Below are 22535 nucleotides of genomic sequence, written 5' to 3' on the forward strand. Positions count from 1 at the left end.
AAACAAGTAAACGATCGTCACAAAAACAAATTTTATACAATTGAATATTTATAAAGTCATATTACATAGATACAAACAACAAGCACCAGTGTGTCTTTGTTTTTTTTTTTGGGTGGGGAGGAGGGGGAGGGGAAATGGTGGGATGCGATAGAAAGGGATTCAGCTTAGGGATAAGGGATAAGGCTTAAATACGATTATGACAATAACAATGTCTGACCTCTTTCATAGCTGCTTTGTTCTCCATTTCGACGATGTTGAACGTGTTCCACTTGGAATGACCGGTAGGTACCGTTTGGGTGGACTTCCATCCACCGCAGGCATACTCATAAAAGTTGTCGCAGGGGTCTACGGTCTCATCCAGCGAGTCGATGATCTGTGCGTATTCACTACTGCCAGAGCTCACACGAGGGTGCTGTTGAGGTTTGAGAGATAGAAGAAAAGGTTTTCTTAACATAGATTTGGCATAATTAAACATGATGACGGGACTTTGTGGTTCCGTGACCAAAGTTATGATACTGTTACAGCTGACTGGATTAACTTTTTTATGCCATAGGTTTATTCAGTGTATCAGAGAGATTTAAGCTTCCTTGATTCATTGGTAACAAATCACTGAGCTAGACAATAATAATACCTCCACTGATAAGTGTGGTACACTTTATAGGTCTTGCCCATAATATTTCATATTTCTTGCAGTGTTTCCTGGTTGGAATATAGTCACTCATTATGGACAATTGGATGCCATTGTTATTTAGTAAAGGAAAGGTATATGTACGGATTATTCATTCCGATTGTGAAATTTTCTGACATCTTATGGCCAAATCTACTGTCCCAAAATATGCTGGTATATCACAAGAAAATTCTTTTTTTTATCTGATTTCAGACCACTTGAGATCACAGAGCAGACCCTTGACATATGAACACTTACTTAAACTCAGCCTGCAAAGAGCTTAAATATACCCTCTTCCCCCCCCCCCCCCCGCTCTCCCTCCCGAAATTAAAAAGGGGCAGTCTCAATCATATGAAAGAAGTAGATATAAGTCAAGATTATCTTTAATATACCCAATGTTGTACAACAAGTACTGTATCTTGTGCCCATGAATTCAAAACCTAAAGTCTGAATCAAATCTGTATCCCATAGACAAAAGCAACTAAGAATATACTATTAACTTGGAAGGGAGTAAAACCAGAGTGAAGACCCCTCCCAGTGGTTACTTGCCTAGACAGTATATGCAGAACAAGCTCTCAAATAGTTTACTCATTCCGGAATATTCTATATACCTATTGCAGAATGTTATATCAGGGAACTGCAACTTGGGAACTAACCCTTCCAAAATTCTACTAAATCATCCTAAGATGAAGGATTATAAACACAAAACTGTCAAAAAGATCATTATAGACTCAATTGGTCTAAAGGAACCAGTTTACTCCCTAGAGATCATAGCAATTTTTTTTCAGTATTGGTTTAACATATGAAGTCTGCCACCAGAATGGACATCCCATTTCTACCAGTAAGAAAATATTGTGATAATTTCTGTCAATACATCTATTGATGATCAGATGTTTGACCTGTTGTTCAAAGTCAAGTGGTGTAATTGATGAACTGACTTCAGCTTACTGCCTGCATTTTAATGGTCAGAAGGAAATTACCTTTTAATGGTAATTTGCAGATGATCTTTGACCTCTTGGTTAGCTGAAATTAGCTATGACATCTTATAGCTGCTATGTACAGTGATATGGTATGGTGAGAGGGAAATACTACTGAAAGTATGGTTTGAAATACTACTAAAAGTAGATGTTTACAAGTACAAATAAGTCTAGATTTCATATGCATGTTATTTAATATACAGTAACACTGTGTCCTTTCACACGCTGGAGACCTGAAACCAAGCCAGATCATTATCTTATCATTATCTGAGGATGTCATGTCCCTAAGTCAGAAGAAAATTTGAGACATTTTGAGGAAACTTTGAATGACCTTCTATGCATTTTTCCCCCAAGCTACCAAGTGATAGATGTTGCCAACACCGATCAACATTAGGTGTAGCACACATGATGAAGATGAATTTCCCAAAGGTTCCACAAATATTTGACACTGTGAAACCTTACAACCTTGGTGTAAAATATGACTTATGTCAATAATCCCTTTTTAATATATCATGTTTACTGTGTTTTCAGGTTTTTCATCTCTGTTGATTTAATATGACGTTTGACCTGCAGAACAATATGTAGACATTTTGCCCATCATAAGAGTGATGTACCATGCATATATAAACCTTGACTAAATCTTGATCTTTGAGAGATACATGATTCTCACTTTTTGACAACTGCTGACCTTAAATCACCTTTGAACTCTACCAAAAAACATTAGGAGTCTTGTACTTATTATAGGGGAGCCAAATGTCAAATATGGGTATCTGGTGAAGTTTACATATATATATGTGATTACAAGGTGTTTAGGGTTTGACCTCTGATAACCTTAAATGCCAAATATGAGAACTGCAGATGTTACCCACCACCATGAGATAACGTGTTTACAAGCTAGGGCCTCACATATAGACATACACACCAGCTTGATTGCATAGGTTACTGGCCTGCCCTAGAGATGGCAAGTTACCAAAAATCCAAACTCCCTGATTTAGGTATTCACAAGCGATAATACTTACCTGTCTTGACTCTACTGATGTAACCCCTCATCTACCTAGCCTAATAACTGGTAGCATTGTTAGCACTGTACCCCCTTGACCCATTCTGAATCTACCATTTGTACCGAAGTATGGATGACTATTCTAGGTCATTGATAGTTTTCTACTCGTTTAAATCAGTTTTTTTTTTAACATTTCCCTTTTCTTTTTTTTTACTATCAAACAGTTGAAGCTAGAAGCTGATTCCAGTGAAGTTTATTTTTCTATTCGATGTTGCCTTATAGCAGATGGTCATATCAGCTGGTGCGTAAAGTGATGAATGCAGTTTGCATCTTGTAATTTCTCCCTCTTGACAGATATAGTGTTTGTTTGAGTAGGATATTGTGTATTGTAAGCTATGCACTGATAGGATTAAATTCTGCATTTATGATTCCTATTTAAGAGAGTTGGTTGGTATGGGTGTGGGGAGGATTGGAAGAAAGGGGAAGAGGTCAACTATATTTTATGGTTGGCTTAGAAGTACTTTATCTTGTTGAGACCTGTGACAACCTAGACTTGGATAGTTAGCCATTTTTATTCTATATTCATTTCTAGAGTTTTTCAAGCCAACACATGGCGATACTTCGGCCTCCCTCCTCCCTTCTCCACCCCCAATGACGTATATGTGGAGGGGTGACCACGATGGATGAAGACTTTGGACACTCAAAGTGAGCCATAAATGCCTTTAAAGTAAATGATCAGCATGATAGCTGTTGCCCTATACTGTTTTGGAACTTTTCTCTCAAGTCATTACATTTTTTATAATTCTAGAGTTTTTTTTTTTTTCTTCTTCTTTTGACTCCCAACATACTTTACATCCCTCCTGATTACACTTGTCTATGAAGTTCAACAACCTTTGCGAGGATGATGGATAACGGTTGTTGGTTAGCAATTACAATGGCAACGATATTTAACAATAAACTTGGTCGAAATGGGAATTTGAGAAAACAGAAACATATTCAGAGAGAGCATTTTCCCAGATCTATATTTTTCATTCAATGAAATTGCTAGCCCTCGTCCATGCATTTTTGTCTGCGCCAACGGTCACGTAAATACCACTTCCGCCAAACTTCCACAAACTTCAAGACAAACAAACACTTGAGAGAGGTGAAGGCACTACGGAAATTGATTTATAACCAGCAGCAATCAAATCTGGATTTTCAGTAGAGAGAAAGGAATAGTAAGGGCAAGAGTGGAGGACCCCCAGTTTGGTTTATTCCTGATTTATGATGGCTTTCTCCCCCCTCTTTAGATATTCTTACTTATTTTATGTATTCACAGCTGTTTGCACCTGTCCTTTACATTTGAAATGTTTATTTGTCGGAAGTAAACATTTTGATGAACAGGGCAAATTTTCCGACTCTATTTCTAGCCGGAATAATTTATTTTAGGCAATGTAGACAGGTGGAATTTTTTTTATTAAAAAAAATGGAAGTTTGATTTGTTAAAGAGCCATATGTGTATATTATACCTGGATATTATATTGTATATTCATGCTTTCAATAATGGTCTTGCAAACCTTTAAACTAGAATTTATGATGAAAGTTCAAAATCAAAGGAAAATGATGTAAGGACAGTTGTGAATTAGAAACTTTAAAAGTCAAGAATCAGAATTTTGTAGAGAGTTGCCATTATACACAATAATTTCTGTTTGCTCAAGAGTTAAATCATATGTCATGTTTGCCAATGTTATTCAGATTACCAACTGTAGAAAAATAATTCTGTGGACAAATTCAAGCAAATGTCAGATATATAACCAGACCTATCACATGTTACCACAGGCCTTCAAAATTGGTTTACAGTAGTTTATGGTAAATTAGATGAAAACATTTCAATTATTAATAATTAACGCATACAGCCAAGGAATCAATGCCCTTTATAAGGAATTATTTCTCAAAAATGATTACAGTCATATTACAAATAGATTGAATGAGATGGTCTGTTATTTCTGTCCCATAAATATTCATTTAATTTACCAAAATTAACATATATATAATAGATTTTCATAAATAATTTTTTTTTTAAAAACCTTGTTAATTTCTTTCCACAACTTGTTAATACAAGTACAATGCAATTTAAAATGTCTGTAGTCGAATTAGCAAAAGGAATCCCAATATATATTTTTTGCAAGAGAATTGCAAGTTGTTGTTTCCATAACCTCCAAAAACAATTCCTTTGCCATACCTAATCCTGTTGCTACATCTACACTAACATATATGACATATGGAATAGCCACACCTATTACCTAGTACATATCATGAATGCACTTCAACTAAAATATGTTAAACAATTCATTAGGATACATGATAAATATGTAAACTAGCTTTCACTATCAATAATTTCAACAAATGATTATTGAACTTTCTTCCCTTTTAATAGGGCAATCTTTTTTTTTCTTTCTTGGAACTTCATGGCACATATTGAATGCCCAAATACCCTGTAAATTTATTAATGCATAAAAATATATATAAGAATAATGAATAAATTATTCCTGCTTGCTGATTATCTCAACAAGTGATTAAAATAATTATACATATATTGTTTATTATGAGGAGATGATCAGCCATATGATTATTCTCTGGGTGCTTTTATCATACACTTAATCAACTTCATCGAACTATGCATACATTATATCAGGTCCACAGCTGTTGTAGCAGGCAAGCCAACACAGAGACAGGTGGGTGGCAGATGGGAATGAGTCAGCACAATTTCCAGTGTTTAACACATCCACCCCTGTCAGCACCATACCCCCACATTTACATCATGTCTAAAATTATTATTGGCAAGGGGATGGGCCATCAACCCCCCCCCCACACACACCCCCACCCCCTCCCACATGCCTCACAGTATTGAGGACCCTGTGAACACAGATAGTAATATAGCATTTTTGTCACTTTAAATAATATTATAGTCAATGTAAGCTGCTAAAATTGTAGCATAAAAGTGGTACTCAATGCAATCCAATCTCCATGCTTCTGGTAAATAAGATGATATGTATCAATCCTTCAAAAAGGCCCAGATGATTTAATTAATGGTAGGAATGTTTAGAATTTTGTTTTTTATTCTCATTATGCAATCCAGAACCTTTGGGATGTAGAATGAGACTGGGGACTGGTAGACTGGAATGGGCCTGTCACCCAGAGTGTATACTGTAACTTAAGCACAGCAAGTGTGCATTTGTTATGAGGGGACAGGTAAGTGAAGTGAGCAGTACATTCACAAGATGTAAGTAGAATACAACGCTGGTTTAGGCTTATTACTCTCACTATAACATGATAGTCTAGCACTTGTCATGCTAATATCTATATAAATAATTCAATAATAAATTAATAAATAGCTCAAGACACAAAAGTGTTGTGCTTTGTGTGGAGACAGACAACTGAAGAACTTAATCATATTTCTCAACAGAGAGAACAGGCATGTTTACCCTCTGAAAAGATACAGGCAGCTCGGGCTTGATAGTTTCGATTCCAAGCATGACATTCTTCGCAAGGGTGAACTGGCATTGGCATACACCAGGGGGTTAAAAGCTGGGGGCACTGGGGACACGTGCCCCCCACTTTTTGGAAGCTTCCTACCCCCTTGGCCTACACACATACTTTCCTCAGAAGATACATTAAAAAGTTTGTCTACAGGCTTTTATTTTTTGTCTAAATATTGAGAAATATTTGACAACTTCTCACAAACCAGGGATCTTTTGAAACAGATAGACCTCATCAGGACCTTTTTTTTTAACTTACACAAACCTAGGATTGGTACTGTTGTGTGAAGGTACTTTGATAAGCACCAAGGTCATGCTATCATATATTATGTATAATAGTTATGTATAGTAGTCATGCTATCATATATTATGAATAATAGTTATGTATAGTAGTCATGCTATCATATATTATGTATAATAGTTATGTATAGCAGTCATGCTATCATATATTATGTATAATAGTTATGTATAGCAGTCATGCTATCATATATTATGTATAATAGTTATGTATAGTAGTCATTGCTATCATATATTATGTATCATAGTTATGTATAGTAGTCATTGCTATCATATATTATGTATAATAGTTATGTTGTCAGGTCAAATGTTTTGTAAGCAGTCGTAAATAATCCTGTCTCTTGGAAGCTTATACCAACCAATGAGCAATTTCACACCTCTGCAGATCGAAAGATTATCAAAACAAAATGCTTCCCTTTGAACAAACTATCCACTTTATAGCATTTAGTTAAAATGACCTGTTGAACATAACGGCACCATAATGACTTTGTGTACCTGTCTTGGCATTAAAGGAGCATAGTAAGTGACACACGCTAACAGAAATTAGTCTCTCAGTCTAAATCCTAGGAAAGAATGGAAAAAAAAACTATCTATACAATGCCTGACTGAATGAGACCTGAATCAAACTCCACCATCTTAACATGGATTTTCATGGAGAGTAGGGCAGTGTGCCTGTGATTACACGACTGATCAACATGGATTTTCATGGACAGTAGGGCAGTGTGCCTGTGCGTACACGACTGATCAACATGGATTTACATGGACAGTAGGGCAGTGTGCCTGTGATTACACGACTGATCAACATGGATTTTCATGGACAGTAGGGCAGTGTGCCTGTGCTTACACGACTGATGAACATGGGTTTTAATGGACAGTAGGGCAGTGTGCCTGTGCTTACACAACTGATGAACATGGATTTACATGGACAGTAGGGCAGTGTGCCTTTGCTTACATGACTGACCAAGATTTTACCAGAACTTTCTAAACCGTTTCGACTTCAGTCATATATATATATATATATATATATTATATATTACATTTCTTGCCAACATAAGTTGAATAGCAATGAACCTTATCACTTAATGCAGACCTGAAAAGTGCAAACTACATCAATTTTTCTGGGATAAAATTTCCAAACATTGTTTTTATACGTTGCTTTTTATGCCATTGTCTTGTATTAGTTGGATTCTGCCCAATTTTACCTAACTTTCCCCCTATTCGCTCTATCTTTCAGATGTTTAACATTGTAATCTATCTGTTTCTATCATGAAAGGCAGGTCGGCAGGTCAGCTTAATGACAATGACAATTCTTTCAAATGAAATTTTACTAGAAATGTCCTGAGGTGTTGAATATCGGCGATACTAATGATAAGTCCTTCCTAAAACTATGCAACAAACCCTTAAGGTACCAATTGTGCTGTCTTGTTCTTGCACAGTGGGAGACATTGCTATTTTGAGAATTCTAACAGCTGCTTTAAGGTTGGTATTCACATAAATCTAAAACTGAGGGAAAAAACTCTGCAAATGTCAAAAGTTCATACAATGGAATGATACTGCTTATCATGTAAACAAAACTTTCTGTAAACAGTAGAGAAACAACGCAGAGATATTTTTTGTAGTTAAATATGTTTTTTTACTTGTTTTCCCTTGCCAATAAATGCAAACAGTTGGATGAAAAAGGGGGCAGGGAAAGGAGGTTGGGAATGGGTAGAGGGTAGGGTAAAAGGGAGGGGGACACTTGATATAGAAGAATTTAAGAGAGCTATGATTTTTTTAAATCATTTCCATTCCTGTTGCAGCAGGGATTCTTCTGATAAGATAATAATATATAAATTCAAAATTGGCATTTTCTTGAAGAACATCTCATCCCAGTATCTAGATAAAAGAATATTTACACGTTTTGACATATTTTATATTGTACGCTGCTAATTGATGGCAGTTCCCTATCACTCTGTGGAGAATGGTACCCATTACTATTCAAATGAAGAAAGGGTAGACAATGGCACAATTGTTTTTTAACAATTAACTGCAGTTTATTGTCTAAAATTGTGCTACTATTAAAGGCTATCATGTCTAGAATCCTCAGAGCTTTATCTCACCTACTGTAGAAATAGTACTTACCTCATGTAAAATTTTATATTTGAAAAAAAAATAACTAAATTCTGCACTTATGAAATTAAACTTAATTATATCTTGGTAAATTTGTATTGTTTTGAATACTGATTATTATTGATTATTCATTGATTATTATTATTATTAGCTGTAGGGTGGAAAGGGTGTACATAAAAAGTGTTTTATCATTTCAGATACAAAATGCGGCCAGCCACTTACATACAAAGTACCTGAGCTCCTTTGGAGGTCGTTGAGCATTTAAAGTCTCAATGTGTGTTTGTCAAATTTAAACTTCAACCTTTCAAGCTTACTGCCCTAAAAGCTCAGTAAAAATGACACCGTTTTATGCAATTTCATGTGAATATTTATTATTTTTATTGATTTATCTGTCGTTAAACATTTTGAGCTGAATAAAATTCACCAGATTTTTTAACGAGTCCGTAGAATCTACAAATTTCAATCAAAATTTTCAAGCCCCGCAAACATATCATGCGCAAATCTCTCTGTTTTTTTTACGACCGTTACGCATATATGGAACGCGAAAATGGCAAACTTATTTCGTTGTCTAAACTAAGTATGTTGTTGTCTAAACTCAAGTTGTTGCTGCTGTTTTACCATGCTGTTGCTCAAACTCATGTTGATGTCTAAAATTCCGTTGTCTAAACTTACGTCATTGTCTAAACTTACGTTAAACTTAGCAACGAAATAAGTTTGCCCTTTTCGCGTTCCATACGCATATCTTACTTTCACTTTCGTGGTTAGCCTGTGTTAGGTCTCTTGAATAGTATCTTTGATTCTTTCGGTCTTACCGATGTAGCTTGCGAAATTGTGTCATTTCCTTCCATTGGGATGAATAAACAGATATTTTCAGACGTTTCCTCCATGGAATTGGGTAAAAAAAAGTGGACGATACGAGTACATATATAGGTTACATATTTGTTAAGATGAGCATGATGATATGAGCGGTCGCAGTGATTTTACGGTAATTCGTTCGCGCCATAAGGGCAACAGAAAATCAATTTCTTTCTTTCAATTGCGACAGCTTTTCTCCAGTAAACCCACCTGGTCGGAGTGTATTTAGAGAATAAGAAACATTGAATCGGCTTCAGAAGTTTGTTTTCCGAAATTCATCGGCAAACACGTATTGAGACTTTAAGATAGAGAAGGAACATAGAGGGCGACAGAGTAATTTATACTTACAGCTAGAGAGTCATGTGAGCAGAAAGCCAAGGCCAGTGATACACTTATCAGCGATATGATAGAGGTAATGGTGAGAGCCATTATACATAACTGAGATTTCCCAAGGTGAAAAGGAATCGTCTGTTTGGAAGGTCCTTTAATTGAAACAGAGAAGAAAGAAAACAAAATTGTTATAACGTCAGACACTTGCAGCGAGAAAATTCCCAGTTTTCTACTGATAAACATTTGACAAATTATTGCTTGTACCGTCATGAAAATTTCTAGACAATTATCAGAGCATGGTTGGTTTAGTGCATTTACTACTACTGCACTAATCTTTACTTGTCTCTACTAGCTACTATTACACAATTGCCAACCAGTATACCTAGTCTACAGGCTTTAAATGCGTAACATTGTAGCATGGCACACAATCAACTCACTTAAGGAGTCTACGTCAAGGCCTCCTTATTCCGACACTCCACCACTCCACTCCACTCCATACCACTCCACCACTCCGCCACTCCACAACTCCACCAGCTTAACCACTAGTTAATGCTGCACTGCAGTTACATTTTCAGATTATCATCATAATTGCTACTATGTATGATGATCTTTCTCAACAATCAGTTCCCAGCATTTTTCGAGAATCTGAATTTTTCTGCACGCTGTTAAATTCAGCTTTCAGAGCGGAACCAATTCAGTGTCGATCCAAAACCGGTAAGTTTTGAGAGACTGAAGTAACAGTGCAATCCCTATTCACCTTACAATGACATATTAAGTACATTTTACTGCAAGAGATGTTTCCACAAATACTACGAGAGAAAAACACTTTTGAAACAGGTGCATACAAAAATAATAAGCGGGAAGAAAAGAGATAAACAGGTGAACTTCCTGGTACGTTTTACCCAACTTTTTGTCATTATTTAAATTCATCTTTTGTTGTGCTTCTCCCATACTGTGTGAGACATATTTAGATATACTTATAAATTACACTGAAGACAGTCTAAGACCACAGACAGGAATAAACGATGATCTCTATATAACTTCACTTTTTGATTTACGATTTATTCATTTTTCCAATTTATAAAAGTATTATAAAACTAATGAAACTATTTTAGTTGTGACCACATCGTTATTTACGACAGACTATATAGAGTATGATATGAGAGAAAAGTCATCTGAACTGCATCATAGCACAAATTATATGTATATATATAAATATATGTATACAGTGGTGTCAAAAACCAATGGCTATATATATATAGTTACTTGCAAAATTATTATCAGATTAACTGCACACAATTTTCAACTAATTAACCTGAAAACAAGTACAATAATAATAATCAGCAATTATTTTTACGACACTTACGTAAGCAACCACAAATGTGGGAGAAGCCCACAAGGGCTTATGGATTACAACTTACATGTCAGGTGGCTTCCAATTCAACATTGCTATTTGGAATCTTTTCAATTTTAATAGAAAGCCATTTCAGATCGTAGATTGCTCTTGGATGAAAAAACCCACCTTACTATGACCTGGCCGGGTATCGAACCCGGAACTTCCCTATTGCTAAGCTTCAATGCTTCAAATGCCACCGACTTTATACACTCGGCCACAGTAGCTTGTGTGCCTGTCATTTCGTGGACAATTTTACCAAACCTTCTTCGTATTACTGGAAATATGATTGCAACTGATGATAAAAACACCAACCTCTTCCAACTTCTCCCAACACCTTGCACCACAAGACGACTACTGAACAAGTGAATTAAAACATTACTAGCTAAATAAACTGTATTGTCAGTCAAGTTTAGCATCCAAAAGCAAAATAGGATCTGTTATATTTTCAAAGTCAGCTCAAAATGGTCCTCACAGATATTTCCAGTTTTCATGATGTTAAAACACCCAAGGGATTATGAAAATTAATTTAAACATTAAAGAAAAGTTTGATCTTATATAATTAATCACACAGAAGTCTCCAAAAAAAACAGCAGAAATTTATGATTTATCTTAAGTACAAAGTAATATAAAACATTACCACAGTAAGAGAGAGAAGATTTGAGTCGAATCTACGGTTTAATAGCGATAACTATCACAAGCTGAAGATTCCTGTGAAGACAGTACATTGACTAGTGCTGAAAGGGTTTATAGTCATTGGGGTGTCGTAGTACCAGATTCAAAGTTCCAAACTGTTATTGACATTTTGTTAAAGCAACTCCTCAAGTTTGTACATCCAACAATTTACCGAAATGGGGTACTGACATTGAATTACTTGGAATATTAAAAGTTACAATTGGTAAAAAAAGAGAAAAAAAGAGGTCTTTTCCTTGATGTTTGCATCAACTGAACGACGTTGATGAAGTTACGAATTAGTCGAGAGTTAATTAGCTAATTTTGTTATTGATTTGATTTATTTCACACCAAAATACAATGACACTACAAGACACCTTGATAATACAGGACACATGGTGGTCTCTGTACACACAAAACAATAAAACAGTGACTACAGAGAAAACACTAAAATCCTAAAACAAACAAGACACTCAATTTCATTCACTTTCGACAATTGTTTTTGTCACCCAAAAACTTTCCATAATTTAACAATTAATCACATGACAACTCCAAAAAATTCAAAACTATGGGATTTACTTTTCGATTTCTTGAAAATTAACCCTGACCACATTGATTTGGAACATTACTGTATGGAATTTTAAGTAGTATCTTAAAATTTCACCCAAATGATACAAAATCCTACAGAAATTCAGTTCACTCTCACATTTGTGTTCACTTTCATATTTGCATTGTCTCACATTTGCATTCACTCTCACATTTACCTTCACTCTCACATTTGCGTTCACTCTCTCATTTGCGTTCACTCTCACATTGCGTTGACTCTCGCTTTTGCGTTGACACTCGCATTTGCGTTCACCCTCACATTTGTGTTCACTCTTATTTCTTTCCTCTTCTCTTTTACTATGAATCCATTCATTAATGTTCACATCAATCATCAATTTAAATAATTGAATTATCCATGTCAGCCCTTCTTTGTATAAAAAAACACCCAAAAGTCTGCAAAAGTTTTGCAGACTTTAATTGCATTCAGAGCTATGATTATACGTGCAGTGATAACTATGAATCTGAAACGGAAAGGAAAGCATCTCAAAATCTCTGACACCGTACAGTACTCCTTTAAGTTACAATCTGATCAGAAATTTGCAAATGGCCCCCCCCAAGGAGAATTCATGATAAGATAATAATCAATGCAATATACCAATAAAATGCAATTATCACCTCTCTATGGATTATTATTATCCATCTTATCAAATCATTTGTTATTAAAAGATAGCTCAGTCATAATGGAAGTTACACAATAGATTCTGGGATAACAAAAAGTGCTCAAAGCTTGGAACAGATTACAATTTAGTGACCTCATTTTCGGTGCCCGGGGTGTGAAGAATGTTAATCACTGGGTAAAGTCTTTCTTATCATTCTATAACTTGATGCGAGCCAAAAAATAAGCTTCAATTTTAAGAGAAATTAATTTTTTTCTCAAAGAACGTTAACAATAAATAACTGAACGGCATTAAAGTCGATCCTTGAACAGAACAGAATCGTTTTTTTTTTAGTTTTCAGTTCCAGGTGTATAAACTTCTCTCTGAGGATAAACTTGACACAGGTAATTAGTTTAGTTTGGAATGTAATTACCGCAACTTGCCTTGAAGTTGTGTATCTAGAGCACTACAAACAGCTTACAGAATTGATCCATATTCTCCAACAACATTTAAAGGCATTGAAGACTCGCCCCAAACTATGTGCTGCACTCTGAAAAAGTTAACTTTCCGTTGCTTGCAAGTGAAGTTTTCTTCTTGTCGCTACAAAATGCAGACAGTAATGAAACGTAATACCTAGTTATCTTTTATCTAGACCTGAGATGTCCATCACTTCTATGTACACTGTGTTGTGGGTATTGACCACAGCTGTATGTATTGACTGTACACTAGTGTCTAATTACCGACGGTAGCAAGCTGTGTGTGTATTTTCTGGGATTGATGGTGGTGTCTAACACGTCTGTTACACCTCATTCGAAACTAGGTCAGATTACCAGCAAGAGAGGTTTCTTTGTGCGCGAATACTCACACCCTTTAAGCTAACCAGCCCAATAATAACAATGCGCAAATTCTGTTGCTACAAATCTTCACTGAGTGTTCTCACTTTTGTGAAAAAAAATAAATAAACCAGTTAAAAAGCACAATCAAGCCAAACAAAATTGACCAAAATTGACAAAATATATGAATAATAGGTAACAGTGAAATAGAGTTTCTCCTTGATAATCTAAAACCAGGATACAAATATACAAGAAATCAACTTTATACCTAGGTAGTTATAATAAACTATTACAGGTAAACTTTATTTACCAACAAACTGAATAACTTTAAAACTACTGTCACGAATACATGGACAGAGGAAAAAGCAACAACAATATGGCCTACTTAAACTAAAAGTAACTTCATTTCAAAAGTTCTTGTCACAAGAAAACAAGTATTTTATTTTGCAGCAACAAACACAACAAAAACAACAGAAGAAATAATCAAATGAAAATAAGAAAGAGTTCTCAAACCTTTTCATGGACTTGAAATAATCTCCTTTTGGTTTACACCTCCAAACCCACAAGAGTCAATCAAATTAACTAAATAGCAAGAAATACTTCTACAATCTCCTTTTCAGTGACATCATTCCCACAAGAAGTCAATTAAAAATATTTGTTAATTGTGTCATTGGATTCCTTCCTACTTAAATAATTCCAATCAAGTAAAAACCAGATGTTAAAACACCTTAATAGATCAACTTAGAAGAAGAACTTCCAACAAATTCTTTCTCTGTCAGCTCTCACTGCTGGAGTACACTAGCATGCTTTCAAACTTGGAATAACTTCAATTCAACATTCTCCAGTTTGTGTAAGTAAGAAAATAAACACACCAACGGTAAAGACCAAATACTGGTCACCTCACCAAAAGGTAACTTCTAAACTGCATTGCTTGTTGACTTGAAACAATGCAAGGTAGAAACAACAATGACAGCCCTTATCTTTTTCTATAAACAATTCTCCTGCTGGAGTTAAGTGATACCAGTGGGTCATGAGGTCAAGCCAATGTTTTTTTCTCTTTGCAGGTGTGAACTGTGAAAACTACATTCCCATGGAACTATTCTTTTTTCTTCTTTTTTTCTACTGTTATGTAAACTGGCCATCTTTTTTATCCTTGCTGTTTATTGTGCTTTGTATAGAATGCTTCCGTTTTTTATTGATCTTTTTTAAACATTTGCCTTTCAAGATATGATTATATAAGTCAACTTTTGTGTCACTAGGGTAGAACATTATAAAAAGAGTCAGATATGGTCAGTGAGTTTGGTTATAGGCAATTTTAGTTTTGAAAGCTGACAACTTTGTGACAATCTACTAAATCTTCCCAAGTACTGTTTCATTTTTATATTTTTGAGTGCAAGTGGGGGGTGGGGGTGGGGAGGGGAGATGGGGGAGCTTTACACAGGACAATATATAAATAAATCCATGTCATAAAAGTGCCACTGTGCTTCCAAAATGACAAAGACAAATTACTAGTGGGGGGGCAAGAGCTAATCTGTGAGCTTCAATATGTGTATAACAAGGAGCCAATCTAAGGAAAAAATTACACAAGTTTTTAGCCAAAAAATACTATATTTATACAACTTAAAATTGTTCAATTCTTGTTAGACTAGAAGACATGGACCACTCATCTCATGCTATTTGAAAGAGTTCCATGATCACTGCCAGTTTCATATTCTGATGAGATTAACTGGATCCTCCCAGCTTTCTTTGTAAAGCGCCTTGAGCAGTGACTTTTGTCTACTGATTTGGCCCTATATAAGTCTCATTCATTATTATTATTGCAATTGTGTAGTATTCCAAGCAAAGCTATAGGCTAAGCAAGCAATATTGGGAAGCTGGGAGTCTCGATTCTTGGTCTGCATGTCATACTTGCAACATGAGGAGGTATCTGTGGGGGAGGTGGGGGGGTGTACGAAGGATGGAGGGGTAACTCTTAGTGGAAGGTGTCACCCTCTCCTTTGGTAACATTTTCCTTTACTGATAATAATTAATATGCCAAATCTTGGCCAACTTCGTATCCCTATACAAGCAGATAATTGCCCCATCTTATGAAGGCTACACTTCTTTTTTCTCTCACCTTTCTCAATACTTATGAGCTATTTGTAGTATCCTGCTAACTAGCTGGCCCAGCATGTGTTACTAAGCAGTTTGTAAAAACTGCATAAATTACCTACTGTAAAATCGAGTACATGCCCTGTGTTCTTTAAATCCATATTTGATATGACTATCCAGCATAAGTTATGAGTCAATTTATCTCGATAAGGTTGCTGTCAAAATCACACAGTATCCGCACAAAATCATGAAAATTCCACACAATTAACAATATTTCCAATACAACCTATTTATCGACTGGATCATCCATTTAACCAAATTTCCGACAGAATTAGTTATTCCACAACAACGAGTGTGTTAACATTACTTCACAAGCCTTTTGAAAAGGCTACTTTCCTACACAGCTACACACCTCAATTCAAACCTGAACATAAATTCTCTTAAACTGCTATTGGACATTCCAATCAGAGTAATACTTTTTTTATGAAATGGAGAGAACAGCATTATTTTTTACCAAACAAGGTCAATACAAGGTTCATCCTTCAAATAAGGAGTCATAATTAAGATGTGAAATATCAGAATACACCTGCCCCCTCCCCCTTCCCCTCCCCGCACCCAAATGAAATTGACTAGATTACAATGTTATGCTGGATGGACTGCCCATCAATAGACATTGATGTACTGTAGTCCCCTATTACTAACACAGTCTACACAAAGAGCACTGCAGAATAATGATCTTGAAATTGAACATCATGCAAAAAACATTATGATTGACTGAGCTGCTAAAATTCAGATTACTACATTAATGCTAATCACCCTTGTAGCTGATTACTAATCAAAGAGTTTCATGCTAAGATTATGCCCTGTCTCCGAATTATTCAATAACAGATCCATATTTAACAACCATATGCTGTCTGTTTCATTTGGAAATGTATGGACTTGTTTACTTTCCAACTAATACATTATAAATAATGAATAGATGAAAATCTGTAGGTATTAATGCTTCCAATAAATTGTATATTATGCTGAACTACTCCAAAGAATGAAACCCTTTTGAATAATGTTTGAAAAGAGTGGTTGTCATTCTTGCAGCAGTGTTAAATAAATAAATGCTAATAACAGGTGTCACAGAATCCAAAGTTACTCTTACATAATTCTAATAATGTATTAACATGTAATATAGAAGCCAACCATGAAAAATATTATTACAACTCTTTCAATTTGTCTATGCTTTTTGTCTGATGAGGACATTAGTCCAAGATACTGCTTCATTTGGTGGATATAGAATAATTAACTAGTCCCCACCCCTCACACTTCTATCAATCAATCAATCAGAAGACATTTATATAGCGCCAAAATCAACAGAATTGTTCAAAGGCGCTTTTAGCCTTCTTCATTGGTAACTTGTCACACCTACAAACCAAAGTGTGCACAATTCAATCAATCTCTCCTGGAGCACCACAGTGCACCACAACCACGTGTCCCCTGGGGGACTTCCCATAGGGTGCAGCCACAAACCAGGGCACACAACTATATTTACAAGTTACCTCCCAAGTCCCCATTTATACACCTGGGTGAAGAGAGGCAATGGAGATAAAGCGCCTTGCTCAAGGACACAACGTAATGATCTGGCCAGGGCTGGAACCTGTAATCCTTAGATCACATGTCCACTGACTTAACCACTTGACCACAACGCGCCCCCACTTCCGCTGTCCCTAGTCACCCTTCAGGACTGCCTTCAGAGTAACCTTCCAAAGTTGAAGACTAAGCAAAGCTATGACTTCTTCATTCCCAAATATTCCTTTTGCCCTTCGATTCTAAGGGATTTTGAGATTGAATGAAAATGAAATCAACACAGATTAAACAAGGATATTGAAACATTTTGTAAGAAGGGGGGAACAGAATGTAATATTATCAAACCTCTCATCTTAACAATTGTCTCATCTTGACCAGAATCATTGCCGCTCGCATCGAGCTCCTCCATCTGAAGTAGGCGGTAGGAGGTGGGATCATTTTTGGTGAAGGATGCCATATTTGGGTAGATCTCCTAGACCGGGTGGTACTTGGGATGAAATACTTTTATAACTGTCAGGAATGTATCGATAACATAGTTGACTTGCAGGTCACCTTTCCATCCTGGTAACACAGGAACATAACATTCACCTAAAAATGATACGATGAGAAAGAAAGGGAAAAAAAAGGAACAATTATGCAGATTTTTTACACAGAATGTAATGTTAAATGATAAGTAAGGTCAATAAACATTGGTGGCATCAGTACAGAATAGGGAGGGGGAGATGAGGGGTGAGGGTGTGGGAAGGAAGAGGAGGGAGAGATAGGAAAGAAGGGAGAGAGGTGGAGTGAGACAAAGGGTGAGGATGGAGGTGGGAAGTGTATATACTGGCAAGGGCTGTGATTGGTCATGAGGTACTGTACAAGTAGGGAGATGGAAAAGGACAGATTTCTAACAAAGATATCTATACAATATTATGTTGCATGGAAGAACACATGAAATACACACCTTATTCAGGAAGCCTACAGTACAACAGTGTCATACAAATTTCACTCTTACCTCTTACAAAATTTGTAAGGCCTGTGTCAACAGAATTTGTTTCGCAAATGGCAGCTGCCAAGTATATAACCCCATTAATGGAAAGATTTGTTAATGGCAAATTAATTCTATATTTACTTATGCTAATTTTAACACTGAAAAAAATGAATTACAAACTAAATACTTCTTATGGATTAAATAATATCACTATCAAGTTGATTTAAAATGAAAAACTCAAAATTATTTACAACAAATATGGAGACAAGTGCAAAAACCTTCAACAACTCCAGTGGGTTGAATCACAGTATTTAGGGATATATATGATATCAGCTGGTCAAGTGCTGTCAAAAGCTTCACAGGTTCAAAGGCTACTATAATCTTCTTGTTGATTTATCCTTAAACCTGATACATCTGGCAAATTTGCTTAGCTGTCAATCAATGTTTTTCTGTTGTAGAATTTTGTCAAAATGTTGATTTTTTCAAAACCAATTATTTGCCTCTGAGGATAAATGATTGAAATATTAAATACAAAAACAAATACATTTTCAGCTGAGCTACTGTACCATGATATCATTTATTCTACTGTTGCCAGATGCATAAATTTGCAACATATCACAACATTTTTCACAATGCAAATTAGCTACATAAATATGTGGTTTTCATGTTAAAAGATTTAGGAAAAATTTCAGCAATTTTGCTGAGCAATGAACTTCAGCCATCAGAAAATCCTTTTAAGAATGATCAATTCCTAATGTTTTCCAGTCTTCAAAGAATATCCTTTTAAGAGTGATCAATTCCTAATGTTTTCCAGTCTTCAAAGAAAATCCTTTTAAGAGTGATCAATTCAGGACTAATGTTTTCCAGTCTAACAACATAATTTAAAATTATGCACTGCACAGTCTCAGATTGTACAGTTTTGTATTTTGTTTCTAATGACTCAACTCGAATAAAATGATAAGAAATAACTTTATAACTACATCGCATTCAAGTTCCATAGGGTGGCCAATGACATGTTATCAAAATAGGCTTCATCAGAGGCTCTTAGAGCCAGGACGGGGCCTTGGGGATAATTATATGTCACTGTGCTATGTTGTTGTACTCTAGGCCTTTAATATGACAGATGAAAACACACAAAGTAATTTTTATATAAACCGCTTATTTTCTTCAGCCCCCTATATTTACACATCAACACATCAACGACTCAAGAAGATGACATTACAATATAAGACTCGTGCTGCTAGTCGGGAACAATGTTTTAAAGTTTGTGGGACACGGCCATGCATGTTACATAATTCATGATGCTTTTATGATGCTGATATGTGAGGTTAGTATGAAACTGGAAACAATCATAACATGACAATGATTAATTGTCTACTTTTGCTTCAAATTCTTGTAATTAGAATTCTAGACATACATCCCTCCAACAGGAGGTCATGCCAGATGGAGGTCAGTGCACTCAATTTCCGGACTGCCCACACTAATAATGCCTGGCCACAGTGGCGGAGCGTCCATACAGTCAGAGGGGGCGGATGCCCCCCCCCCCCCCCCGAGTGACTCAAATGGACTGCTGGTGCCCTTTTCAGCTTTTACCACTTTTTACTTATTCGCGGTTATTGACTTTTTTATTGCGCTCTCAAATACCTATGGACATTTGTCACATTTTGTTGGTGTAATTTTCTGACAAAATGGCGATGACACAGGTCTATTTATTCTACGTTTATCTGCAAATTAGCAAGGCCCAGAAAGGGTCATTTCCGGCAATCTAGGGAGTATCTTTACTCAAAAAAATTCTGTACGCTCCACGCCAACCTGTGGTAACGCTCCACTTAGTGTCGAAAGCGCCCCTACAGACCATTCTCACCCCCCTGACCAAAACCCCTAGCTCCGCCACTGCCAGGCCATCCTGTAAGCCTCCCCCCCCCCATTCTTTCCCAGAAAAAAATAGGTGTATTGCACACCTACATTTAATTTTCATAATGATAATGTAAATGTATGGGGAGGGGTTATTTTTGATTTGCAGAACATTTCCAATATCGAAACCAAATATTTCATACTAAATACGATAATCAATTGTCATATATACATATTTTGTCAAATTCTGTGACCATTTGATCACTGGCTTGCATGCTTAAAATTTCATGATGAAAATATGTTGAACTCCACCTTACCAATGAAATATTCCAAAAATGAGTCACAGTAGTATTTTTGGTGAATCCTTGATTTTAATTTGCAAAAATTCAAGCTAATGTATGGCCAACACTGATGTTTTTCATAAAATAGCCTATTTCCCTTATTTGGAAAATGAATTGAGGAACTCTCTAGCAACTTCAGGATGGGATTAATTTGTTTTGTTAGTGCTTCGTCAACCAACCTTAACACGCAAGCTACAGTACAAGTAGGTCTAATGATAACATATCCTATCCTATAGCATATCTTGAATGTATAACAACAACTAACGTAGGCTGGAGTCCCTAATGCTGTAGGGGAAGCCCCTACATTAAAACTCAAACGCAATAACTGGTGGACAGTTAGGTTATCACTTGGAGATAAAATATCGCAATGCAATTTATCGTTAATTTGTACTTGCCTAAGACCGAGCCTTCTGACATACAAAGCTAAAAGCTGATTACTTTGGACTTGGACTTTGGAGTTGGTGCTCGTCTATACAGACAACGTCCGATTTTCCATGGAAGCTGCCATTTTGGGAATAGCGCCCTCTTTGTTTACACCAATACACCTTCCTAAACAATTCCAGTCATTTGTACTATTGACATATATCCATTTTTGACATTAATCTTTTGATATATTTTCTGCAATCGGATCAGCAAAGTGATGCAGAATCATACATGGAAGTGCACAGGCATGTGTAATTAAACTCTTGCTAAGACAATGGAGTAATGCATATGTGTGTGGGGGTGGGGGTTCAAGGATGTGGTCTAGGAGGTGGTAGGGGGAGGGGAAGAATGACTTGGAGTTTATTATGCGTTAGTTTGCTCAAAATGATTATGGTAAATTCTGTTGTCTGTTATGAGATAAGTTTCACTGGAAAATTTTGTTTCGGGACAGGATGAGGGTGGTGATTGAACTAGAGAAAAGTCCTGTCACTGAACAGATTTGGTATGGGAACCTTGTCACGGGGAGGGGTGCCTACTTTAATTAACACCTGTGTAAAACATAATGCCCAACAAATAGGCAAAATAAACTGCCCAGATATAGGGTAATTATTCTAATATTACGATTAAATTGGACTATTATATATGATTTTTGCGCTACTTTAGGGATAGATGGTAACAATTTTATCCCTTCTATATTATTAGAAGGGGCCTCCTGGTCTATGTGCATGATTGGTGAGAATCGAAAAAGTCACGATTTTTGCGCCAAAATTGAAAAATCATAAGGCTGTGTAGCCTTTCAAATTTTTTGGGATGAAACTTCGAATTTCTCAGATTTGGTCTTTGGATTTTGTAAGGCTATGAACTTTTCAGATTGAACTTCAGATTCGTAATCAGCGTGTCGCAAGCTACCAGAAAAGATACACATTTATCGCCTCTGCGACAAAAAGTTTTTTCACCTAAAAAAACCGTAAGCAGTTTTTTGCCAAAATTTTGGCCAAAATTTGACCCATTTATTCATAAATAACAAGATAAAACTCAAGATGAAAAACAAAAGTTTGATTTGACTGCTTTGAAATCACGTATCACTGGCAAGATGCGTCGAGCGCCCTTTTATTTCGCTCAGTTTGCAACTTTTCAGAGGAACAATTGAAAAGCGAAAAACTTTTAGGGACAACAAAAGATTTTAAACCTTTGTTCTTCGTAAAAGTTTTTCGCTCTTACTTTTTCTTGACATGAAAAAACTTGTTGTCGCAAATGCGATAAATGTGTATCTTTTCTGGTAGTTCGCGACACGCTGATTACGAATCTGAAGTTTATTTTGGAATTGGGTGTTGTGTGGGGGCATGGGGGGCCAAAAACCTGATTTGCAGTTTTCCAAAACTGACCCAAAATCGATTTCGCCCAAATGACGTAACAGGGAGTAAT

At 36.1% G+C, this 22535-nt stretch overlaps 1 protein-coding gene across 4 annotated transcripts in view; it reads right to left on the minus strand.

Moving 5' to 3' along the window:
* Nucleotides 1-21216, minus strand: part of LOC139966941 (endothelin-converting enzyme 1-like) — a 40598-nt gene extending 19382 nt beyond the window's left edge. Inside the window, exons 1-4 of one of the 4 annotated variants that reach the window (XM_071970437.1) lie at nt 21126-21216; nt 17865-18107; nt 9772-9905; nt 218-412 (exon numbers count right to left, since the gene is read on the minus strand). In XM_071970437.1, the coding sequence (XP_071826538.1) occupies nt 218-412; nt 9772-9905; nt 17865-17976 (441 nt within the window). In that variant the 5' untranslated portion in view covers nt 17977-18107; nt 21126-21216. Of the gene's footprint in view, nt 1-217; nt 413-9771; nt 9906-11786; nt 11890-14366; nt 14786-17864; nt 18108-21082 lie in introns of those variants that run through there. The other 3 variants (XM_071970436.1, XM_071970438.1, XM_071970439.1) reach the window with 3 other exon arrangements.
* Nucleotides 21217-22535: the final 1319 nt, after the last annotated feature.

The sequence above is a fragment of the Apostichopus japonicus genome, chromosome 4 (genome assembly GCF_037975245.1).
Source record: "Apostichopus japonicus isolate 1M-3 chromosome 4, ASM3797524v1, whole genome shotgun sequence".
In the NCBI taxonomy this organism is placed as follows: domain Eukaryota; kingdom Metazoa; phylum Echinodermata; class Holothuroidea; order Aspidochirotida; family Stichopodidae; genus Apostichopus; species Apostichopus japonicus.